The sequence below is a fragment of the Zonotrichia leucophrys genome, chromosome 3, assembly GCF_028769735.1.
Source record: "Zonotrichia leucophrys gambelii isolate GWCS_2022_RI chromosome 3, RI_Zleu_2.0, whole genome shotgun sequence".
NCBI classification, from domain to species: domain Eukaryota; kingdom Metazoa; phylum Chordata; class Aves; order Passeriformes; family Passerellidae; genus Zonotrichia; species Zonotrichia leucophrys.
Window position 1 is genome coordinate 49,559,177 of NC_088172.1, and position 27,406 is coordinate 49,586,582.

At 35.9% G+C, this 27,406-nt stretch overlaps 1 protein-coding gene across 3 annotated transcripts in view; it reads right to left on the bottom strand.

Annotated features, from left to right (window-relative positions):
- AHI1 (Abelson helper integration site 1) overlaps positions 1-27,406 on the bottom strand; it is an 84,627-nt gene that overhangs the window by 8,026 nt on the left and 49,195 nt on the right. For all 3 annotated transcript variants that reach the window (XM_064708110.1, XM_064708111.1, XM_064708112.1), the window contains 4 exons: positions 17,162-17,220; positions 11,658-11,723; positions 9,203-9,365; positions 7,687-7,787 (listed from right to left, as the gene is read on the bottom strand). In XM_064708110.1, coding sequence (XP_064564180.1) covers positions 7,687-7,787; positions 9,203-9,365; positions 11,658-11,723; positions 17,162-17,220 — 389 coding nt within the window. The remainder of the gene's footprint in view (positions 1-7,686; positions 7,788-9,202; positions 9,366-11,657; positions 11,724-17,161; positions 17,221-27,406) is intronic.

Consider the following 27,406-nt stretch of genomic DNA (forward strand, 5'->3'; position numbering starts at 1 on the left):
AGGACACGCCCCAATTCCTCCATCTTACTTCTCTAAACCCCCCTGTACATAAATCCTAAACCCTGTGTCTCACCCTCTAATTAACTAATCCCTTCACCATTCACCCCGGTGAAGTCCTCCTATCCTCATACAGGTGTCGTCTCCTGTGCAGGATCAAAGTCCAGCCACCAGACACTTCTGGCAACATTCCAGGACTCCCGAGCCCCCCAAGGGTGGTCTCGGTGGCTCGGCACCTCAGGACTGAGGTGCTGAGATCCCACAGGGAATCTATTCAGATGACTCAAGCCATGACAGTAAATGAATTTGCTCTACAGCCTACAGAGGAACTTTCCCATAGAAGCTGTTTCTACAGAACTTCATCTAATTAAAAACTCATCGGATCACAGATGGCAAGAATGAACATGTCTCTGTGCCTTTTCATGCTCGTCTTTAGGACACTACACTCAGTGCTAACCCTGTATCTTGTTTTCTATTGTGCAGTCCATGGATAAAAGACTCACAGCCACGTATTTAACTACCCAAAACTATGCCAATGCCTGCTGTCAAAACTGTTCTAACAAGTCAAGTTCAGGAGAAATGTGACACCACACCTCACTCATCACTTTCTTCCCTGCTATTCTGCATCCGTCCACACATTTCCCCATTAAATGAACAACTGGCAGAGACCTTTTCTACCAGAATTACATATATTTATTTTGCCATGACCTTCCTATTTAAAATGCAATTAACTTACAATTAATTTCCCCTCCCCTCCAGTGTTTTTAAAGAACAAGTCTGTGTAAATCAGACTGACCACATTCTGGCCCTTTTATCTAACAGTATTAGCTTAGATGTGAGAATCTAGAAGAACCATGGCTCAGTATACAAGACAGACATTGGCGTGAATTTCTCTCTTTTGCATACAAGGAAAAATCTGTTGGGTGAAAACTGTAGTCATGGCTTAACACCAGCAAATACTGCATCTCAGAAATCAAATGTACTACATGAGTTTTTGAGGGATAACAAAAGGAGGAGGAGGAAGAGTGGAGACAAGATACTTCAGATTGAAGCAGTATGGTTTAGAACACCTGTTTTCACTCTTAACAATTTGGCCTCTGGGAATTTATATGGGATCACAGCTTTGCATTTACATTTGCATTAAAAAGTTCAATTTTCCTCAGAAAGAGGCTAAGAGGACCCAAGGAGAAAAATGGGTAAGGGAAAAGTCAGCTTGCTCCTGAGATAATATGTGTCACCAACTCAGTGGCTCAGCTTGATTCTTCCTGTCTTTAAACAGACTGGTCACCTACAGTAAATGTCTACGCACAAAATTCCCCCTTCTCTTTTTTCCCCCAACAGGTATTAATTTGCTTATAGATACCTTTTCTATCAAGGATTCAAGTAATACTATAGACACAGGTGTAAATATTTCTTGAGACAGAACATGTAGTTACCAGCTTACCAATAAAGTAGCACCACACATGCTTAAGAGAGAGTAATTCAACTTGCACGTGCAGCTGACACACCGGAGGGAAGGAATGCCATCCAGAGGCACCTCGAGAAGCTTGAGAGCTAGGTCTATGCAAACCTCATGAAGTTCAACAAAACAAAGTACAAAGCCCTCTACCTGGGTTGTGGCAATCCCAGACACACCTACAAGCTGAGCAGAGAAGTGATTGAGTGCAGCCTTGTAGAGAAGGATTTGGGGGCGACGGCTGATGACAAACTCAACGTTAGCTAGCCATGTGTGCTCACAGCCCAGAAGGGCTGTATCCAAAGAAGTGTGGTCAGCAGGTCATAGGAGGTGATCTGGCCTCTCTACCCTGCTCTTGTGAGACCCCACCTGGAGTGCTGTGCCCAGTTCTGGACGTGGAACTGGTGGAGCAAGTCCAGAGGAGGGTCACGAAGTTGATCAGAGGACTGGAGCACCATCCCTATGAAGACAGGCTGAGAAAGTTTGGGCTGTTCAGCTGGGAGAAGAGAAGGTTGTGTGGAGAATGTGTGGAGACCTGATAACCTTTCAGTGTCTCAAGAAGGCCTACAGAGAAGCTGGAGAGTGACTCTTTTTCTGTGTCCTGATTTCAGCCAGGGCAGGGTTAAATTCTGTGCAATAGCTGAGAGGGCACAGCCAGGACCCAGATGTGATAGGACCTCATATCATTGCCGGGGTGGGGGAAAAAGGACTCTCTTGGAGAAGGGTGTTCCTTCCAGTCCAAAACTTGGTGAGGAGAAGCCAAAACCATCTGGCACAAATTTATTGTAGCAGGCTCCACAGAGAGCATCTTTGGGTGTGAATCACCTTCTCTTTTGTACACTTTTGTTATTAACATTGCTGATGTTACTGTTCACTTTCTTATCTCATTGCTGTTTACAGTAAATTCTTCTTATCGCAACCCACAATCTTCACCTTTTGTGCCTCCAATTCTCTACTTCATTCTGGTGCAGTGGAAAGGGGGAAGGAAGCAGGAGCAAGAGAGTGGTGTGTGGACTGGGAGAGCCTCAGTGGGGGCACTGAACTGGGGAGTACTATTCCCATAACAGCCTGTAATGACAGGAAAAGGAATAATGGATATACATGGAGAGAGGGGAAGTTTAGGTTACATATTAGGAGGAAATTTTTTACTGTGAGGGTGGAGAAACACTGAAACAGGTTGCCCAAGAAAGTTGTGGATGCCCCAACCCTGTGAGTGTTCAAAGCCAGGTCAGATAAAGCCTTGAGAAACTTGGTCTAGGGGAGGTGTCCCTGCCCATGACAGAGGGGGTTGGGAGCGGGTGATCCTTAGGGTCCATTCCGACCCCTTCACATTCTATGATTCTATCTCAAACAGTACAAACTGCATTTTAAAGGAAAACCAGAGTACTAAGAAATAGGAAATCTAAGAAAGTAAAAGCTAAAATATGTTAATACTGGGTAAAGATGAAGAAAAATGGCCCATTCCTTATAGATAGTGCCATATAACATTTCCTTCAGATGAATGATTTCTTAAACAATGATCAAAGTAATTACTACTTCAAAAGCAGGATTCATAAAGAAATATCTATTTTATAATGCTATTAAACAATACATGTGGAAGAGTACACAGTAGCTTTGCAGATTGATTCTAGAAAAGCAGTTTCTTTCAGCCCAGATGTCGATACCTGCAGAAAGAGAGATCTGTAATCATATCAGCTGGGAATGAAGCCCAGTATTATGAACTTCACTACAATACATTCTAATTCAATTGAAAATCACTTTTTTCTGCTATCTCCCTGAACCTTGAAAATGAACTGACTTCATGATATGTCAAAAGCCTTTAGCTCTATTCACTGCAAGAGTTTCACTGTATTAATTCCTTAGTATTTCCCTCATTAGCATAATCATATCTTCCTATTTCTCCCTCCTCTTCCTAAAAGATAATCAGTCTCTGAAGTGTTCCTCAGTAACCGGAAGAAAGGTAACACTAATGGAGAAAATAGAAACAGTACAAACTATAAAATAAAAGTATTTGATGAAAATAGTAGGAAAACTTCTAGCTATTATTTTTGAAATATGGAATAAGCTTTCCATGCTTTTTAAATTTCTAGATTCAATAAATAAATTTTAAGCCCACAAAATCACCCTCATGTAAACAGCTCAAGCCCAAGAGAAAGAATCAATTGCTTGGCAGGTTGGTTTCAGACACACTGGGCTAAGTATTCACAAAGTCTGACAAGGACCTCCTCCAGGGGAAGAAGAGTGAGACCATGAATTATTTATGTGAACAGTGATAATCCCTGACTTTGTTTAAATATACATGGAATCAAGTTTTGACGACCTTTGGGTAGATTATTCAAATTGTGCAATAATAATGTGGTTCTTGCCAGTAAGCCTTTTCTTTTTTTTTCTATTTACATCTTGACATCATTTCCCAAAGATAAATATACCAGAAAGAATACTTTTTTACACTTTTAATGGAAGTTTTAAATTTACTATTTTGTCTATTACTGCTTCCTACTATTCTCATGTAACATGGCATTGCATATTTAATATTCAAAATCCAGCTACATGTATTTCATTTAGTGAGTGGCAGGCCATTGAATTATAAAACGTGTTCACAAGATCTTATAGCCAGCAGATAACTTCTGGGGAAAAAAAAGACACTCTATCGACTTTGAAATGTTTCTGATTGGCCAAAATTTTGCAAAACCCATACTGGTTTCTAACAGAACCCTATCTGAATCCCTGTCCTTTCCACCTTCATCTTAAGGAACCTGAAAACAACACATTAACTGGAGCAGCCAGTTGATAAATCCATCTCTATTTCTTTAAATTCTTCATCAGTGCAGTGAGAACTTCACTCCATGAAATTTCAATTGGCAGTTTACATGCATGTTGTAATTAAAGATGATTATGACCTAATTTTGTGGCTCAGGAGTTAAGTAACTCCTAAGGCAGGAAAACAAGGTTTGCATAAAATTATTGTTATGAATGCAAAACTGATGGTAGAAAGTATTTTGAAAGAAAGTTCTTTGAACTAAAGCTTTTCTAGAAATTATTTGCAAAGCTTAATATTGGATCTTAAGTATTACACCCTCTTCTAGTGTTAATAATTCCATTTTATTCACTTATAAAGCCCTGACGATTAGCTAGATATGCATGTGTAATATCTGCAATTTTAAAACTATTCTTAATTAGACTATCAGGTATTCCCAGTAATTAAAATCATAGACATAGTCAGTATTTTAAGTGCCTTATTTAGTCTTGAACAGTACCAAAATCTCACAAGTAATTGCTAGGATGATTTTCACAGTAACTGTTTTGCAGTCTTAACAGTGCTGAACATTTGAGTAATCCTCAAAAAAACCCAGAAATAACAATAGTTCTTATATCACTTACTAGGTATAAGTAAGTATATGGGAAAACATTCTTGTGTCCAAAAAAAATCCTAACTAAAATATTAATTTATATTTTACTGCTTGTGTCAACAACTTAAGCAACAACCTAATTACTCAATAAATATTTTTGGATTAAAAAAATAAAACCTTTTATGCAAAAGCAAGGGGAAAAAAACACAAACCAAACAAAGCCCCAACAAAATGCAGGGTTTTACTAAATTTTTCTAATCTCCCCTATAAAGGAAATTGGCATTTCCCTTCATCAGGTCTCATACTGAAAAAAAGTGAAAGGAATAGGAAGAAAAGCTGCTGTGTCACTGCTGCAAGACAGGAACTGCCATAACCGATGAGCCCCCTCAGTGGTCATTTTAGCAGTTTTGTCTCAGAAGTCCCTGGTATTGCCTAAAGCCAAAGCCCTGTAAAACTTTCATTCATTCTGGCAAACAGCTGAATTTTGTTTGTTGAAAGTTGTTTCTTCTTTGCAGAACTCTGCAGCTTTTGTAAATCTATTACATTTTAAGGCATCATAAGTACTACAGAGATTTGATTCATCATTGGTTAAAGTCACTATCCTCTTGATGGTTTATACAGTGCTGATGTGACTTGAAATTTAAAAAAATCCACCAAATCGTCTTTCCCAGTCATTCCAATGCTTCTGAAATCTCAGCCATTAGCTCAGCCTAAAACATGTTATTAAAGCAATTAATTCGTAAGCACACACATTTAAGTGTCTTGTAGTAGTTGAGTTCACCAGGCTAACAAAGCATGGCATAAACAAAAATTTCCTTCTACCAATAGTAGATGTGTTCCATTCCAGCTCTTAATGCTCCCTGATCTTGTTTAACAGCAGAAGGAAAGAAAAGTGAAAGAAAGAAGAGTGCATTGACTTCGCATCAGGTATTACTTTGTATGACCTCTCCAGTGTTCATTCTTTGCTAGTTTAATCTCCTATGTATATCCCCTGTTATAATTTTTTCTAGGACCTGTTTCACAATTTCCCTCTAGACTCTGTATGATTTTGTACTACCCTTGGCTGCTGTGCAAGATGAAAAGCAATGTATTTGCTTGGTTTTGGACTGATACTGTACATTTGATTCATTATGTCTTTCTTATAGACTACGACAAAATTCCAACTAATTATTAAATATGTAGTTAATTTAACTCAAGGTACAGGCAGAATTCAATTTAAGAGCATTTTAATTACATAATATTAAAACTCAGCATTACTAAAACAAGTATGACCAGTAATAAAAAAACTAGTGTTAGAAAAATATGTCAGCCATAGACACTTGAGAAATTCTAAGCAATCAAAACGAATCAAATGTTGCTTTGCACAAAGCTGAATAACAAATATGGGTTGCAAATGTTAGTAACAGTAGCTGGTGAACATAAAAATATTGTGATACAGTAAATTGACTAAATTCTTACTATATTAAAACAGAAAAACATATGTGGATAATAATGACAAAGTCTAATAAGAATAGGTAGCGCTTCTCTCTCTCTTCTAATCCAGGTATGAGTGAAACTGGGTGGTTTCAAAAACATCCTCTGGGATACCTTCCTTGCCTCTAGCCATGTACACAATAAATTAAAGAAATCATTAGTAATGTGATTTTTCCTATATTTATTCCAGTCTACGTTTACAGAAGTATCTGGAAGTAGAGCACCCTTGCATTTTCTGGACAACGGTTTGCCTAGGAATTTCTCAGCTACAGAGATGTAAAGGATACTTCAGATTAATTACTACTAGTAGTAGTGATTTTTCAAGTATAGTTAGGAACAAAACACCGAGTAATTCAATTTATAGCAGTTGGCTTCAAGAAGACAGCCAGCTTCAACAAGATTGCCAAGTGAGTAATCTCAATTACTTCTTAAATGCTATCTCTATATTCACCTACTAAAAACAGAAGCTGCACAAAAAAGGGCAACAGAAATAGTCTTGAGGGTTTTAACCTTGAACACTGCAATGTCTTTTCCAGCCTAAATAATTCTATGATTGTATACACCATGGAGCAAAGATCAAATGAATCATTTGAGAAGTCCCCAAAAGCTGTAACTAAGCAACACAGAATATGCTTGGAGTCTTGCAAACCAGATACAAAATATTAGATTCAATTTTAGGAAAGTACATGTTCAAATAATTTGAAAGAAATCTGAGCAATACTTTTAAAGTAGTTGTGTTAGTACCATCTCAGTAAATGAAAATGAAAGTTGTGGAAAGTACTCTTATTAAGGATACAAACATTTTGAAATAAAAATTTCTTAAATTCTAACAATTGTTGAACTAATTTTTAATTACTTTTTTTCTTAGAAGATATCCCATGTTTTAAGACAATCATTGGTTTTATTTCACAGAAGGGAAACATAAGCATGCAAAGTTTCTAATCCTCTGAAGAAGGGAGATTTAATTAGCCTGCTTTGCATACAGTGAAATCTCTGAAATGCAGGGGAAAAAAACCCCAGTCCATAAAAATCAAATGTCCATTTCTTTTCCTGGACTAAAACCTGGGTCCTGTTTCTTCTTCTTCTGTACATATTGTATATTCTGACTAACAAAAATCACAGGAAGAGGAATGCTTATGCACACATAACCTCTGTAAACTTGGAGTCAATGGGAGATTTGCCACCCATTGGAATGATGGAAGTAAGCAGGATATTTAACTGCCACACGATGAAACAGCTGATTCCACACAAGATAAATATCAACTTCTACTGGAAGTATACCTACTTGCCTGGAATGAGATCTACACATAAGAATTTTTTACATAAAAGACCAAAAATTAATACAGTCCACGTGGCACACAAAAGACAACCTACCTCTACTTACAGAATCCTTCCTTCTCAAATTATTACCTTATCTAGTGTCAGAAAACCTTCCTCTGCTTCTGTTGGTCCTTCTGGTAGGAGAGGAGCAGAATCTGGTATTAATCCTGAAGGTTTTTCTTCATATTCTTCTGAAAAGAGGAACCACAATTTACCATTATTAGAGCTATGAAAGAATTTGTGAACCACCATGATGTTACAATCGAGCCAAAATCAGGATGTGAACAAAACCAGGTGAAAAATGTTTGAAGGCAAATGTATGAGAATTTATGAAAATTTATTCCATAAACCTTTATTTATACTAGCAAGTTTAGATTTAAATGTGATTTATGTATTGGTTACTGTATAAAACCATTCAAACATTTACCTAAGAACGAAGTCCATACTGTTAGGAAGCAGTGGATACTTAACAAGTGTATCTTACAGGTTTCTTTTGAATCAATAAGATGATCATCAACTGCAATAGCAAATTATTTACCAGAGATTTTTTTCACAATTGTACAACTGCTTCAAAAAGTTTGTTTAGGTTTCGTCTTTCTTTGTTTTTCAGAACACTTTTTTAAGGCCCTCACTGAAGACTCTTCCTTCAGACTTCTCTCTGTGTTATCTTACAAGGAGGAAAGGCAGGGGAAAGTGCACAGGATGTACAAGGAGAAGACAATAGGAAAGGGCATAGTCAATCTAACTTTTAATTGACCCCATCAAGTGAGTACAGTGTTATGTGCAAGTGTTTTTTAGGAAAGAAGCTTAAATACTAGATTTCACCTTAAAGACATAGGGAGGAACTAAAAAATGGGGAAAACCATCTTGAGAAATGTTGGGTTAAAAGATTTCTAAATACTAGTATAACTGATAGTTTGATAGTTTAGGAAGGCAAATGAATTTCTTGTAGTGTGCAACCACATGCTGCGCCCACAAGCTGAATATTTACACCAGCACACTGAGCATCTTTACAGCAGTAAGTGGACTAAGTAGGATGCTTCCTATATTATTTGTTCAAATTCATCTAGGTTAGTCTGTATCAGTTTAATCAAAACTGTTTTAATGAAAAGGACCTGGTAGCAACTTCAGTGCTCAAGTGTGAGATTTAACCCATACCGTTGTTTTAAAACTTCATACTGAAATCCAGATATTTGGGAACTGAACATTCTCCATTAGAGCAGGGGGAAAATTAAGAGCTTGTACAAAAGCTAGATTTAATGGAAATTGCCTAAGAAAAAACCCCAAGACATTTGCAAAATGCTCTGATGCATCCTAAAACATTGCCAAGCTGGGGCGTGAATTAGGTGGCTCTGTGTTAGAAGAGACAAGGGATCAATCCAGCTGACAGGTAATAAGGCCAGTAATAAGCTGACTTATTCCATAAGCTGAAAGTGCAATGGTTAGCTAACTTAATACAATTTTTGCACCACAATAAGTCATCATTATGCCACGTGTGTACTACATAAATTACTATCTTCGGAACAATAAGCAGAACAGCACAGTAAAATCTTGGAGCATCAGTTAAACCCACACCGGTATACCAGGAAGACAGCAGTAAACTTACTTTCACCAGCCACATAATTAGCTGGAAAATAGCCTTGCTGTCCATTTGCTAGGCTGCCAAACCACCAGTTATCATTATCTTTGTATAACACTTGGATAATGTCACTGCGATGGATGGTTAGCTCATCTGATCGATGCGCTGTGTAGTCATAAAGAGCCACTACCTAAAAGAGAGATAAGAACACCACAGCTTTATCACAACCATGCCACAGAGAAAAAAGCGCAACATTCACTTCCTCTTGCAGAAAAGCAGCTGAAACCAAAGCTGCACTTTGGTAAAAGCTGAGGCTGCCTCAAGTTTTGCTAATGGGATCAGGGGTGGTGGGAAAGCAGCAGGAGAGGCAAGATAAAGGACTGTGGGATTGCAGAAATGGTTAAGAACATTCAATTCACTAAGATTAGCTTCAAAACAGCAGCTGTTAGTTTTATAAGCAATTTGCTTGTGAAGCAAAAGGGAAAAAAAAACTTCATACAGTCACTTTCTCAGAATTGTTACACCACCTTCAGATCCCATTCTCTGTGTGCTCATGAAGCATATGTGTTTGAATAAATACTTCAACAGTATGACAGCTTTATCCAAGGAAAAATTTAATACAAAAAGACATTACAAAGTTTTGCTTTGATCAGTCCATTTTTTCTTTTTTATTTTCTATTTTTCATTTGTTTTGTTTAGCAATAAGCATTTGTATATACAATTTTATAAATATCTGCCAAAAATACATTTATATTCCATTTCACATAATAAATCTATTTGACAGTAAAATTCAGTGCAGCTATACTTTTATGAAAAAAAGTACTAACAGTCATCAGGACCATGGATACTACATATAATAAACTACTAGAAGCCTGCTTTCTACCCTGAATATGAAAATATCAAGTACAATTTCTTATTTATTTCCTATGCCTTATGAACAAAAATCTGTCCTAGTGAACTCTGAGCAAAGAAGCATGAAAGGAAAACAAATGAACTGAAAGAATAACGGAATTGCTCACTTCCCTCATCGTAAGTGAAGAGCAAAATTATGACCTATTTTACACAGAGAATGCTGCTTCCCTACCTACAATCTTCACCTCATATTCCTCTAATCAATTTTAAGTAGAGGTCAGAAACAGGGAGCATTAGGAGCAATAGGAGGGGTAATGGGATTGAAGGAGACAGCAAAGTCATGATGATACAGATAGGAAAAAACCCTTATTTTTTTATTACTCATGCATGCATTTACATTTTAAGACTGCTGAATTCCACAGTGCTATTTACATTTGTATTTCTGCTTTGAGCAGGATCACCTGCAAGTTGCATGTGTAGAAATATAGGCAATGTCACTTGTATTTCCATAATTCCATGTCACCAATTAAAGAGATTAAATCAGTTACGAATGGGAAAAGATGGAAGTGATTCTACCATTGTAAATTTTATGTGGCAATTTGTGAGCTGGTCAGCACCAAAGAATTAGTATCAGCATAGTTTTCAGTAGACTGGAAATTTACCTAAATATGCATTCAGTAGTCCTGAATTTACATAAAGAGCTAAACCATGAAATGTGTTTTATCATAACTCTCCTCCCTGCATTAGGAAAGCTAACAATAATTACAGGTGATGTTGGCAGTACAGAAATATGAACTGTAGAACAGAACCAAACTAAACCACACTAATGAGCACCATGGCCATGTCCAGTAAGAGGTGCTCTAACAGTGCCCACTTCAGTTAAGTGACAATCTCATGAAAACCATGAGGTCACTTAAGGTAAAAAAACCCAAAACCCAAAATGGAATGTAGGAATGCAACACTATTTACATGGCAGTATGAAAAACAATGAAAGGCTAATCAAGAACTACTTTTTTTTGCCGGGTCTTTTGCATTATACTTCCAGTGCAAATGTCGTATTTTTAATTTTTTTTTTAATTACAAAAATTCAGTCACATGGAAACTGCCACAAACAGTTCAAATCAATCAAGTCTGCCTCTCAGAAATAAGAAATTAATATACCAATGTGTCCTGTAATACAACTGGTTTAGTAAGGCTGGGAATTGAAATAAAATGTGGAATTGCCATTATATTCTCTGTCAAAATATGATCAGAAAAATGACCATAACAGGATGTAAGAAATGCACTTCAGAACCAAAGAAGAATGTATACCACACACAATTACACCTAAAGCAGTGGAATTTCTTCTGGTGTAAAATTTAAAGATTTGTGAAGTTCTATTGGGGTCAATGTCCAAGCAAAAAATTAAAAAAAAAATCTATATTCAACAAAACTTTATGATATTCTTTTTCAAGATGGATAAACCCAGAAGTAATGTAGTAATACAGTTATGAACATCTTTGTAAGAATTAAAAAATCTAGAGTAGAAAAAAAATGTCCTTGGGATCATGCTAAAAGAAAGACACGCTTTCAAAAGCAGATACAATATAACAGGTACAAAAGAGATTGCAAAAAATTACATAATACTTACTGTCTCTTGCCCGGGTGGACAACTGTTTGCTCCTCCCACTCCCAGTGCAGTCAGACTGTCCTCATTCTAGAAGAATAAGTTGTTTTAAATTTTAAAATGAAGCATTTTGCTAAACTATGATTATATTTTCATTTTCCCTGTAAGACAATAAGAATTATCTGCAACAAAATGCTTTTTTCACAAAAGAAAAAGCAGAAGTGATGTTCAGCAAAACTGAATAATATTGGCTATTGGCTGGTAGATATTAAAAAGAATTAGAAAAATATATTAAATTTTTCAAGTATGTACACTGCACTAAAGACACAACTGGACTGAAGACTGTGCAGACCAAGCTTGTTTGCATTGCAAACACTACAGCACATATTTAAGAAGTTGTTGCAGTGGACTTTACCTCTAAACCAGTATGCAAAAATGTCACTTCCATATAATGGAGAATTTTAGGTTGGTCTTAATAACCAGTACTTTAACTCTAATTCTAGAATCAAATTTCTAATTTCTAACCTCACCACTTGCTCTTCAGACTTTCAATTAATTCAAAAGAATAGTAGGTATATATTGCAATAATCAGGATAAGCCTGTACCTTAAAATAATTTGATTTCTGTAAAATAATTGAATGCTTAAGCTAAAAGAAGACTTAGAATAGAAAAATTATGAAAATTAGCAGAGGAAAAACAGACTAGGGGAAAAAAAGGAAGAGGTGGAAATCCTTTGCTGGTGTTACTTAATTTTTTTTACAATGGTCTTCTAAACAAAGGGGAAACCAATTTCCCCTTCATTTTGTGTGCATCACAGTATACACACTACCATACAGTACAGAAATACTACACAGCAATTAAAATATTTTAGAAGTGGTAAATGTGTGCTTTGTGAAGTAAACATTTCCACCTCTAAAAGATATATTGCATTATAACCATTTAAATCTGAAAATTTTAATCCAACATACTTTATCTCTTTCATATTTTACAACCACTCCTATATATATCTTTTGGATGAACTTCTTTCTCTTCTTCTGTTTTTAAAAAATCTATCTATAATGTATTGTTCCTTTTATTTTCAGTGTTCGCAGTTTTTTTAATATTTTTTTATTACGGTGTTCCAAGGAACATCATCACAAATTACAGAGAAAATCCTTGCAAATGCTCAGTAGAATAAATGCCATTCTTGAGAATGGATTCTTGCCCTCAATGTGGTTTCCATAATTTAGCTGGGCTTATCCCATATGGGAAAGAAATCACTGACTATCCTGATCTCCATCCCGTCTCCAGATTGTTTTGGTACTGCCACTCTAGTTACAGACACACACAGTAGTTACAGATGAACTCAGTACAAAAGCAAACAGTTGCACTCAGCTCTTATCATCTACCAGAACATCTAAGCCTACCACCTAAAGAGTTCTGAATAATTATGTACATGCACAGAAGGAAAAACAAAAAAAAAAAAAAAAAGAAGTGTAACTGCCTGATTTGATAAACAAATTTTGAACAAAGACTGGTGGAGCTGCAGTTCAGAGTACACTGCTTGTTCAGTGGTCTATTGGTAGTCAGCACCGTTGTACAGGTTTCAGCTAATTCTCATTTTCAAGGTTAAGAGAACTGTGCAGGCAATGTGCTTAGCCTGTGGGATGGGAGTGCCTCCTGTTGCTCAAAAATGATTCATCAGAATTATTAGCAGTATTATTTAGGTATCTAGCTCGGGTACTCATATTGCCCCATTATTGTGTCTCAATCTGTCTCTCTCTCATTTTTTAATAAAGTATTTATGTGGCTCTCAAACACTGTAGAACAGCTTGAAGAGAGCAAGCTGTGTGGAAATAACAAGCTAACATCTATGAGTCACTCTGAGACTATGCTGAATGTTCTCAGACACTGCCTTAAAACTTTTAAGGCAACAACAATCCAAAGAGGTGCCTCCTGAAGAGGTGCTCTGGGTACACCACCATCTGCACACACCTCTACCTCCAGCTGTCCAGGGCAATTGCCATGGCTGCTACCACACACAGCAACTGCCTCTGCTGGGCCCTGCCATCCCTCCAGTAGTGCCAACTACCAGGTACACTACAAGAAACATCCAACAAAAGCTAGTGCCCTTTCAGCTTAGAAATATCATTTTTTAAATGCTGTGTCACAAGATTAGGGCACATTTTCCGGATTTTGAAAAAAAGCAACAGGCATATTGAATGGTATGAATACATCATTCTTAATACAATATTAATGTCTCCTTTTTTTCCTGCAGGATGGAAACTAGCTAATCCTTTTCTTGCACTGGAACAGATGTGGGGCTATAGCTTTGTCCTGTGGAGTTGGTCTTTTTGGGATGCAGACCATCTGTGAGAAACAGAAACAAAGTGCTTGCTAAAAAAGTGTGCCATGTCACACTGACTGTGGTTGAACAAAGCTATTAGGAGCTTTCAGCATTAAGGAACATTCTCAGAGAAAGACAAATAGATCCATCAGTTGATGCAGAGTTCCACACCATGGAGTATCACACTGGTTATCCATAACTAACCCTCTTAGACACCCTTGACATGTCTAACTCAAAACTAAACAAAGATGTTTCAACATGCTGATACAAAAGAGACCATTGCATGTGAGAGTAACCTGATACATTGTTGTACCAAGTTTTATAGATTCCTGATAATAGCCCTAATTAAAATGTTTATGACTACTTTTTAATGGGTCAGTTTCAGTGATTGCTCAAATGGAGCTTTTGCTTTTTGATGCAGATGTACAGTGGCATGTATACAGAATTTGGGCATTAGATAGTGCTCATTCCCTTAGGAGAAGGAGCACTGAGAAACAACAAGTGATATCTCATTGCTGCCTTTTCTGTAAAAACATCAGGATTTCATTTCCAGTACTGAACCAATATACTTCAATTATCACAATATCAAAATTTAAAGAAAAAAACTATTCATATAGTTTCATATGCTTCTTCCTTATATGTAAACATATTCTTCACTGTAACAGAATAAACATACAGACTAAATTCAACCTCTAATTAGCCATTAACTCTTAATAGTAGCACATGGAAAATAAGCTTTTCTAAGATTAATTTTAGGCAGACCCGACACATACTGGGTTGAACCCCACTATGCACACATGGCCAAAGTCATGCTTCCTCCTTTTCCCATCAGTGACAGACTCAGGGAAATGAAGAAGGACAAACATCTATTGCCTGGATGCTTCCCACTAGCACTGCTTCCCTCCACTCCACCTCCCCACACCTGCCAACACAGTGCAAGAGAAACTGGGAATATTACTCATGCAAACACTCCAGAAAAACACAAGGAATGTGTGTTACAGCTTCTCTTGTGTGTCCAGTAAATCTGAGCCTCAGTGTGTAATAGCCAACATTCTGAGGCTGTTACCTTTAGCACATTTCTTTTGTTGCTGCTTTTGGTTTTTGGTGGTTTCTTGATTAGTTTTTTTTTAAAGGAGAAAGAATAAGAAATTAACTTTTAGAGCCTGATTGAAAACCCTTGGTTGGCTTAAAAGTTAATATGCAAAACATTTGAAAATTCTACAGAATAAATCTGAGATTTTACCGCTGCTCCATTGTCCTTTTCCTTAATATCCTAAAGGTCACAGATTTACTTAATTGTCTCCTCCCCTAAGAACACTATGCAATCTCTTTACTCTTTACTAAGTGAAGTTTTAAATTAAATGCTATGTAAGATGAAGAAGAAAGAAGAAGTAAGAAGAAAGAAGAAAGTAAGAAGAAAACAGCTGGATACTGCTAGCACTTTTGTATTTTGTTCTCACTCTCTGGTCCTAGCTCAGGACAACTAAGTACAAATTTAGTCTATGGGAAACAGAAATACAAATACTAGGTATTAATAGCTAAATTAAAATCATGCTAGAACTATCAATTGGCAAGAATGATAAATTCTTCTTCAGTCATAACTAATGTGTCCATAGACACTGTAAAGTTACTTTCTTAGGCTTCAGATAACTACAATCCAGATTTGATTACAGCCTTTCAATATTTAATAAGCATGGGAATCTATAATTTGCCTAGAGGAAGAAAGGACCAAAACTGCATCAGGCTGCACTTTATAAATACCTGCAATGTACAAACAGAAATCAGAAATGCAAACATCGCTGCTGCAGAAAAACCTACAAGGATTACAAAAAAAAAAGACAGAAAAGAAAAAAATAGAAAAAGACCAATTCAAAAACATGTTAAATACCCCAACTCCTGAAATTATTCAAAACCTCCTCAGCTATTTCACCATTTCTAAAAATGCTAGTTTTTTATTTTAATTACTTAGTTAACCTGCATTTATATATATATTAATGTGTTTATAATAGAAGAAGTAAAAAATATATTCAAAACCTTAATTAAGCCCTCTCAAATAAAAGTATTTTAAATTAGCTGCTACCTAGCATTTCACAAAACAGTTGGTCCTGCAAAAGTTTATCAAGCCTGCTGTGATGGAGAACACTACATTACTGGTTGAACAATATATATTTTTCCCTAAAAAATTAGATATGATGGCTAAATATTTGAAAACAGGAGAACAGGAATCATTTAACAATTAACATAACACCAATGTAAAACCATGCTTTCAAAATTTCTGGGTGAATCCTGTGTATCTAAGCCTTCCACAACTATCTCAACAGATTCTCTCAAAATAGGTACATCCAAACAATCCTAAAGCAATCCAAACCAAACCCCAAACTGAAATTGTAAAAGAGATATAAATAACCCAAGGTAATTTATGTCCATTTTTAAATTTCTCTCAAGAATTAAAGTTAGTGCAATTACAACAGAATATTAAACCATGCCATTCTGTCCATGGGAGTAGGAGGATTAACATCTCCAGTACAACAGACCCAGCTTCAGGGAGACACAAATGCACTCAGTATTCAGAAGCACCACTGCTTCTTTCTTCACTAGTTTCTCCCTACATTTTGTGTTTAATACAGGTTCATCAAATGTATAGTTGCAATTATTGGCATTTACAGATTCTGTTGGATTTTTATTATGGTGATCAGGAAACCAGAAATAAATGAAATAACGAATATAATTAGGAGTAGCTTACAATCAATATTTAAGAGATAAGCAATGGAGTAAACAGAGGATAGCTGTGATTTAACTTGTTACAAAAAGATGAAGTATGAGTAAACAATGAAAACATGGTGCTGCAATGAGAATTTAATTCCAAGTTATTGTCTTTGCTTTTGTCTCAGCTACTCATCAATGCCTGTTTTTTAGTAAAAAATAAAAACCATATGAGTGTGATCTTATTTATTTATTTCTAAACAACAAATTTTAAGTAATGAAAAAATATAAAGCTTTTGATTTGCAGATATCTGATCTCACTACCAGCTGGTCACAGCATAAGCTAATTTGGCCATGTAGACAATTGGTTTGAAGACTCCTCTTTTGGATAAAGACGGGATAAAAAAAAAAGCCTCTCTACAAGAGAGAGAACTTGTGAATAGTGACATTTGATAGTTAAACATCAATTTAAAAAAAATGCAAAGAGAGAATTCCTTACCTTCTGTAGTCTACCCAATAGTGTTCGACTAAGAGGATTTCCTACTGGGCTGAAGCACCCTGTGAAAAGAAAAGGCTGTGAATTTTCTGCTTGTTATCCTTTTCCATCGAATAAACCATTTTATTTTAAAATCATTATGTTAGCAGGGTGTGTTTGACAAAATTCTAATGAAAAGCAGCAGCATCTTTCAATCACAACTATGCATCCTTCAGTCAGGAACAGTTGGAGGGTTTATTTAACTAACAGACCTGACACAAGGTTAACTAATCCAATATTTCCATTCAAATGATTTGGAGAAGTAGCTCAAGCTATGTCCACATGCCACCTCGTGCTCAAAGCTGACACTATTATCTAGGCTGTATTGCTTTTCTCTTCATTGAAATTCCAAGTAATGCATACAAAGTTTTCCAACAGAAATGATCACAAAAACTCACAAAGGAATTACTTCCTTATTTTATCTGAAAGAATAACTATTCCTATTCAGTGTTTCCCTTTGATCATCTGAGTTCCTATCACAACACATCTTGCTGTTTATTTTATTCACTCTCTACATAGCACACTTGAACAAGTACTTGTAAATTCTTTTCTTTTCAGACTATTATGTTAACTACTAAGCTCAGGAAAATCCTTTCATCATCTATGGATTTATCTTTTTGTTATTGGTCTCCTCAGCTGTATACTTAAGAAAACATCTTAAAAAGAAAAGATACAAAAAAATCGGAAAATCGTTGAACATGACAGTGAAAAATGCTGCCGCTTCACTGGAGAATAGTTTCTCAAGTACAGAAATGCCAGGCAACACAGAGTTAAGCTCACTGGATTTTCTCTGTGAGACACTAGCTTTGAAACAAATTTTGTTTTTAAAGAAAAATAAGTTCTGAAAACTCATTTTCATTTGCCACACCAAAAACCTGCTTTTGAGGAGTCTAGTGTCTGAATAAAGGGGACTTTTCAGATTCAGATTCCCATGTAGTGGCAGAGCTCCACAAGGAAACTTGCACAACTCCACCTACAGTATATTTTCTAAAGCCTAGTGGTTTTGACTTTCACAGGAGATTTACTCATAAATGTTTAATCATTAAGATATTTAGATATTTCTAACTAGAATAAAAGCTGCAAGCTCAAATAATGATAGCTAAACCATGCTCCTGCAAATCTGCATGTGACTAATGTACTTGTGAGAAATACTAAATATGTGCAATAATGGATTATTCAGGTTCATGCATGAATTAAAACATCTTTATCTTAATAATTTGGGAAAATCTTGTATAAATTCTGAAATACTTTATTTTGAAAGGCTTACTTTGTTCTTAATACTTTTTCCCATCTCTTTTAAGGAGAAGAATGAGATGAGAATGTAAACCATTTTCTGAATTTAACCCATACTTAATGACAGTAGTCCTGAAGGCAACGTTTTTTCAAACAAGCTGTTTGCTAAAACATTTGTTCGGCACTAACCAAAACTCAGTGGGGATATTACTCCTATTAATATTGTTATCTGCACACTCTCCAAGTCAGAAAACCATAGCTGATACTACATATGGATATACTATCACATACACATGTTGTATCAAGTCTTTGAACAAAAAACAAACAAACTGAAAATCAATAAAATGTCTGCATGATAAATGTTTTTTTAGACAGACAATCTGAGCACTGGAGTGTTGTGCCAACTCACACAAACCCATATTAAGATAAAAGATATATAAAATATTTGATAAAAACAATTGTTTGTCTGGAAAAATACTCAAGTTTTAATTAAAAACAACATTAATCTGCATTTTTATCTGTAACATCATTGACCTTCACATTTTTCTAAGGCAAACATGCATTACTTCCAAGTGCTCCTGGATTGTATGCTTATGCACGTCAGTACTGCTGTGCAGCCTCTATATTCGGTTGTTTATCAGGTGAAAACTGTATGGTTAGACTGATATTCCCAATTCAGCCCCAATAAAGGGCAGCACAGACCTGCTATGCTGCAAGTGTAGGACAGACAGATGTGTTACTCAAAGATATAAGGAGCACTGTATGGAATTCTAGAAGCTGGCACTGGTTCAGACTCAGTGTTTTCCATTACTAGAGACAAAACAAATAGAAAATTCTTATTACTTTGCTTGAGGTATAAACAGACCACAGCACACCTGGGCACAAATATTCTATGATCATGCCTATTGCTTACTCCAAAGTAGACTTTAGGGCTATCTCTTACTTTTTTTTAATTATCAAGCATCCATTTTTGTAGCCCCTACATTCAAAATGGTCATATTAAAAACTGCCAAGCAAACAAAACAAACCCAAACCAACAAAAAAACCCTGGTCACATCTTCCTCATTCACAAAACAAGCTCCATTCAGTCAGCAAGGGAATATCCATCCCTTCTTCCCCAAATGAAGCAGTAGAATTTTAAAGCAATGTTCCACAGCTATGGGGTTGATATGGTTCCATGCTTGATGAAGCATGTAAATGACATCAAGCAGGTGTGACTAACAGCCTCAGAGTGCTTGCTTTGGTTCTCTCCCATCCAGGCAGTACATGCTTTTTAACTACTATATTGACACTGAGGTCTGCATTCCAGAAGGACATTTCCTCTTGATCTAAAAATTAAGTTTACAGCACACTGTGACCTGCTGGGACTCTCGCTTAGTCTGAGCTCATGGAAAGGTCAATAAATTCTTTGTAAGGTCAAGGCCAAAACAGCCCCAACACCCAGGGTAATCTGGACTGTCCTATCTTAAGGTTGCCTCAGAATCACTAATGGAGAAGCATTTTTATTGATGCAGATGCTTCACTTGTGCTCTCCAACAATCTTTTTTCTTATCTGCTGTCTTCCCATTTAAAACATACACATCTTGAGAAGATAATCTTCCCAATGAAAGTATCAATATCTGAATAACTGCATTTCATCTTACTCTGCATTGATTCTTCAGTGGTTTCCTTTACATGGAATTTCACAGGAGAAGATCATACTACTTCTACAAGAACATAGTGCTAATGTCTAGCTGCAAATCAGGCATCTCAAAACAATAGATGCTAATGCTTCACCTCAAATTATCAGAATTTTCACATCAATGCAATTTAACAGCAGGACATCTCTTCTTTAGGGTCCACATAACCCTATTGTTACAATTATGGCACAAGCCTATCAAAGAACTGGTTTGAAAAACAGTGTACCTGTCTGCCTTGAGAGGAGTCTGAAACCGCGGTAGCTTCCTATACAATTTGAACAGAGAACTGAAAGTGTATCCTCAGTTCCCCTTGGTCACTTCTGGCAATTTATTTGCCAGTATGATGGCAGCCTAAGAGGAAAGAAGACAGAAGTTGTCCTGTCCAAAATGTGTCTGTAATACCAAGTCTCAGTCTTATTGCATGCTTTCACTGAAAAGCTACTCTCTGCTCTAGATCACCTCACATCAGTGTGAGGTGATCAAATTCTAAGTAGTTGGACTGAAATGCACAAAGTAGATGAGTTCACTACCAAATAGACTTGACCTATATAGAAATTGATATGACAGCAGCCTCTGAATAGAACTTGCAATAATTAAGAACACTTCCTTTAAAATAACAGCATCTTTAGTGATTTCGTTTTAAACTAATAGCATGAGAAGCAGAAGAGGGAAAAAGTCTTTCTAAGCAGTCACATAATTCCACTTTTACCCTACTGGACTGTCTATAATCACCCAATGTGAAAAGTTTTTGTGAAAAAATGCTATTTTGAAAAAGGCCAGGAAAACATTTGTTACAGAAGAACTCCCATTTTAATGAACTTTTCAAAAGAAGGCCTTTTCTCACTTTCGGAAATGTTCTTAAGAAATTAATTTTGTAATTACTAAAGGCATGGGAGCATAATAAACCTCTAAGGCTTCCAGTCACATAGAATCTATAGCTAATGAAATCATTCAAAAGTTCACCCTGGAAAATTCCCAGAAAATCACAGAGCAAAGGACAAATATATATCTAAGAAAACTGAACTATGTTAATATTCAGACATTTCCGTGACAAACACCTCTAAAGCATGCAGAGAGAGAGAAAAAAATCTTACCTACTCTAGTCACACACTATTCTGTTTTTAATTGAGTTTATTTAGGTTTATAATAATTGCTAATGTCTCAAAACCCACAAAAAATCCTGGAAGACATGAAAATAAACAATGCCTCTAGGAAATGGTATTTCTTATTGCAGACATTTTTATGAATTATATCATGGTCTCTTGCAACTCAGTGCAGTTAAAATAAACCAAATTAAATAACAAACAATGGGAAAAAGGTCAAGTCAGAAATGAGATGAATATGTGTAGATCAGCTCATTCCTCTTCCTACTCATCTTCTGAGACTTTAAAACTGTTTCCAGTAACGAGAATTATGTTCTCAGCACAGTCACCTAGTGTAGTATGACCAAAAGTAAGGCCTTTGTGACCAAAGGATCTTTTAGTGTGCAATATAACCTCTACTTTAGGTTCCATAGGTTTCAAAGGAAAGTTTTGAGGTTAATAAAGTAAAAGCTTTCAGCTATTTCTGAAATTTCATTTTCCAAACTATGTATAATGTAGGGAATGAAGATAATTTTGTAATGACCTAAATATATATTAATCTTCCCTCACAGACTTTATCCTCAAACCAATTATACTCTAATAGATCAAATATAATATAAATATAGTATTAAATATATAGAACATTATATAATATAGAATTCATTCTATAAAAAGATTGTTTATATATTGGGTAAGAACCTCTTTTCCTTTATTTAAACACATGATCACAACTACATTTAAAACCCACCACAAACTTTTTCAGATGCAGTTCACACAAAATGAAAGGAGCACCTACTTAACACAAGCATACCTTTTCATTTTACCAGCAAAGCAGATGTTTCACCAATATCCATTGCTTTAGGTGAAAATCCACTTCCAACTCTGCTCTCCATAATTTAGTCTAGCACCTATGATTTTGAAGATATTCCAGACTGAACAGCAGAAGTGATAGGACCAAACTGTATTGAAAACTGGTTTAGTGAGGTTTAATCTGCATCATAGTGACAGGACATGAAGAAATTATCTCAAACTGCATTAAGGGAGGCTCAAGTTAGACATCAGGAAGAATTTCCTCGTGAAAGGGGCTGTTAAGTTATAGAATGGGTTGTCCAGGGAGGTGGTGGAGTCACCATCCCTGGAAGTGTTCAAGAAACTACTGGATGTGACACTTAGTGCCATGGTCTAGTTAACAAGGTGACCCTTGGTAAAGCTTGAACTCAGTGATGTTGTAGGCCTTTTCCAACCTAAACAATGCTGTGATTCTGTGATCTTGCAAACCACTTAAAATGCAGGTGCTTAAAACAAGCAGCTCTCATGTGCTGTATATACAAAGGTGTTTGTGATGGCAACATTACTGAATGCAAAGGCCTTCTATGAACACTCATAAGATTCTTGCAGAGTATTCTGCACTGACAGAAGTCTACCCAGCGTCACCCCATGCCATTACTACCACTCTCCTTGTCTCTTCTACACCTTTTTATTCTATCAAAGCATCTGGAAAAAGTTGAACTATATCCTCAATGTCATTCTCATTTTCTAAGTGGGGTTCCAGTTTATTAAACTAAATCTATTCACTTAAAACCAAAACCCAAAATCTATAGGACAAATGGAATCCCTCTCTCTTTACTGTCTCACTTTTTCTAAGTTATATAGAGAAACATCTGCTTATTTATTTTGCCCAATGGATATGAGAGCTGTTTACATGCTATTACACTTCAGTAAAAAGAGAGACAAGAAATCTCTGGCAGCTCTACTGCTGTCAGACGTCATTCCTCCACTTAGTGGAGATTGACCTAGATGGCAGGCATAAAAAAAACCCAGATCCACCCCACCTTACCCTCTCCACACTCAGCTGAAAGAGCTGGGCTGATAGGTGGAAAAGCATGACTTATTTTTGTTTCCCTTCCCCATCTCTATTAATACAATGAAAACTTGAAAACAAACAAAATAATATTGGGAAATTATCTCAATAGATCAAGCTTTGTTTGCCATTCAAAATATTACACTGTATAGAAAAGTCTGTACAGAAGGATACACTTTCAGTGAAAAAGTAAGTAATGGTTACCTTTTCAATCAACTGTTTACTAAATACTGGTATGAAAAAGAGTTATCTCGGAAAAAAAACCTCTAGGGAGTTGCACAATTCAGGACCATTCAGCTCCATATATTGTGCTGCAGCTTTTTTAAACACAGCATGTGATTTCCCAGTGGATACCTCAGCTACTAGCAGAACCCTGGATTCCCAAACCATGAGCAAGTCACAGTTTTCCTGAAGTGAGAGACACAACTCCTCTAGTACGCCTTAACACAGTAACTTCCTTATCTAAGGATTGAGGCAGTTATCTCTAGCTAATGCATCTGGTTGTTTGATTCCACAGCCCAAGTGACCAGGTAGTTTGTCCTTGCAGCAGAGTTAAGTAAACACTGGAGCAGTGGAACAGAGCAAGGCTTAAATTCACACCTGTAGATCCACAGAGAGATACCTTTGCTGTAACATCAACCAATTCCAATCCTCATATAAGAGACCTCAGAATCAGACAGCACTCACATGAAAACACTGTGCTTCTGGCAGTGCCAGATCCCACAACATAATTATATCTCCCATCAGCCAAAAGAATGCATAGAGATATTCATTCAAGGTTAGCCATCATTTTCATTCCTGGTTCAAGGTATACAAGAGCACATACATGTGTTTGCTCTGAGAATAATCCTCCACGAGGAGGACTATAGAGATAATCTGTCACTGGCTTTGGGTTTCATTGGAAAACATTTATTCTGTACCTAGGCACAATGAAAAGGCTGAATTTGGCCCCTATTTACAAAAGGCATAACGAAGTAAAAACTATTGCATCACAAAAACAATTAAAAAATCCAACTTTTTAATTAGAGATTAAAATCAAATACATTTAGCAGCCTACACACCCACCTAATTATTTCTGAGTAATCTTATCAAACCATCATCTTACATTTTTCTTGCAAATGTTAAGTTTCTACAGTACCATATATAAACAATGCAAGTAGTAGCACGTGTCCCAAGTATTCTTTTGAAGTAAAGAACATTTATTGAATTCATGCTAATCAGGAATGTGCTAATTTATGACAACTTCTAACATTACATCACAATGGCAGTAGATATCACTGAAAATGAGCATAAGTTATAGTATCCAGTTGTTTCTTTCTACAACTTGGAGAACAGAAGGTGATTCTACAGCAAACATCAATAAGCCTCCAGAGATAACATCAGCTTTGTGAAATCAGATTGGCAGCATAATTTACAAGCTTTAGATAGCAGATAAAAAAGATGTAAGGAAAATGCAGACTATGACGCATTCTTTGTATTAATAAGAGTTATTTTTCTTCTAGTGCTGCAGATACCCTGAGAAAGTCATTATTAGTTTTGCTAAGCTCACCTGGACTATTTAAAAGCAAACAATCTATAACTAAATAGAAAAGAAACTTATTTTGCATTCTATTACATGTAGTTTGTGGTGCTCCCTATCAAAAAATACTTCACAAAATATAAAAACTGCAGTCCCTTGGAGTTGTAGATGCCCAACACTGAAGTAGCAACCTTCACTTTTGGGCTTAATAATATTTTTGCCTCTTTAAATTACTTTAAATTACCCTCCCTGAATCAGAGGAAATGGAGCTCTTAAGCAGGCTTTATTATTATTATTGCTTTCTAAAAATATGTAGAACAGTTTAATTTTATTTATTAATACAGTTAAAAAGAATTTAAATCTATCTGCATACAGTTAAATAGAATTTAACTCTATCTGCAACTCTCAAAATCAAGTATCTTATCACCTCATAACTCTACTTGTGTCCTTAAAAAAACACACTTAACTACAGATAAAAGAAAAAGAATGAAAATTATGCAAGGAAGGAAAACAAAGTAATTTTTTCACATGGCTCTTCCCACAACAGGAATTCAGCAATGACTAGTTACTAAGAGTTACTTAAATTAGTTTGCCATTCTACAAGTGGAAAGCTGTAAGAAAATATACTTCGGATACCACAAATATCTTTCAAAATTAGCCATTAACACATTTTTGCAATGCAAAGTCTTGTTAGCTAAGTAAAAACAACCAGTTACTGCATAAACTACTGAATTTCTATATTACCCAGTAAGCCTCACAACGTCAAATCACATCTTGACTGGAAAAAAATCTACAAAAAATTTCAAATCTTGTAAATGCTTATGTAGCATTTTCCTAACATTTACATTCAAGGTAAAATAGTATCACCAACATCATGTGCAATATGCTGGAAAAAATAAGTCAGCTTGATATTTCAGGTCTGTATCATGACCAGAATAGCCACTACTTTCTCTATGACATCAGCACTTTCAGCCAGTACTGAGTATTAATTCTGACAAAGTGCTACCAGAAAATTCTATGAAATAGCCAAACAATTCATACATTATCAAACCTGAAAAAATGCAAGACCATTGGCAAACACTGTATCAGGAAAGCATTACGTAAGATTTTAAATTTTGCCTCAAGTCAAGAGTAAGGAAAAAAGTTCACAGCAAACATACTTCTATATTCAGAAATAGATCATGTCTTTAAAATACACCCCCAAGTTTACTTTCCATTTTGTAGTTCAGAAATTAGATTAGTCAGATATTTCATGGAAATATGTGTGTGGTGAAACCAAGCTACTCCAAGAGAATTTTCCCATACACACACTTTTTTGAGTTTTCAGAAAATTTATTAATAAACTACTTTTAGAAGGTTTTTCTACGTATCAGTGATTAGAACATGTATTAATAAGAAAGCCCTTTCTAATTAGTATCCAATTGTATAGGAAAATAAAATAATGGCCTGCAACCACTTTGGTAACAAAAATCTGAATATAGTTCCTTGTAAATAACATATGAAAAAGCACTTAAGACTAATATTGGTATCATATGTTACAGAGTAAAATATACTGAAATGTTATGTCCAACATTAAAGCAACACACTAGAGATCCAACTGGGCACAGATTTAAATTACATTGATTTTTCAGTTTCCTTTACCTACAAGGTTTGCAAAGTTTTTTAGAATGCAACAGCAACCTGTTACTGCTTTTACAGCAGTGGATTTTTAGAATGTTTGGGTCGTAGATGGGGAACGTGAAAAAAAAAAAAAGTACGGAAAATGTTTGCATTGAACATAATTAGGAGGCAATACTACCTTTAATTTACAACAGCAGTACCTGATCAGAGGTGAGGTAAAAGAAGGCAAATCAAGATAGGCAGATTCATAAAGAGTGGCTGTGCCCAGCTTTAGGCTAAGACCATATTTCTAAAACTCTGGATTATCCTGGAGGGAACGGAATTCTCTACAAGGTTCAATCAGGAACACAAAATGCTACAGCTGGGATTAGAAACAGTAAAACTTTTCTCTCAGTGGCCAGCGAGAAAGTAGAAGTAACAGTCCTATCCAGTGAATTAGTACCTTGTTTGTATAGGAATTTGCAAGCAAGACTATTTGCACAGTAAATCTAAAGATGCAAACACAATAATGAAAATTAAATTCTGAATGAAGAAATAGCATTTGACAAGTATTTTTTACAGTATCATGAAATACAAGTGCCTAATACAATACCATACTAGTTTTTTTCACATCATCACATAGGTAGTGGCAAACTCTTAAAAACTACTTTAACATGTAAGCCTAATTATATGACCCATCCTCTCTAGTCTGACTACCAGCTTCAACTAAAATCCCTACTGACTATACTCATACAGCATCTCCAATAAGCCAAAACCCACACAAAAGCAGCAAGTTTTCATAACCATCAGTAAGAGGGAAGTGATTAAGGCCTGAATATTCAAGGACAGGAAATTCTTCTCCATAGCCTTTTCTAAAAGGAATCACCCATTTCTATGCATTATGAATATCTGAGTTTGTTTCAAACTGACTTCATCATCAACTGTTACAAACATTTGCTTCTTCAAAAGGAGCAAACAACTGAAAACCATAGAAAATTGTCCAGTAACACTCAAGTTTGGAAATCTCAAAGTACATGCTTTAATATCCTTATTCAGTAAACCTTCCTAGATGGTTTTTGCACACGTTTGCGTGCCAATTATTAACTCAAGAATGGTAATACAGACAACCCTGGACACACCTTGTTCTCTCTGAGTGATTACTGGAACTTACTCTGAAAATTGTTTTGGTAAGAAAAGCTGATTTGCAGGAAGAGTCTTAATTGAAACCACATTTTC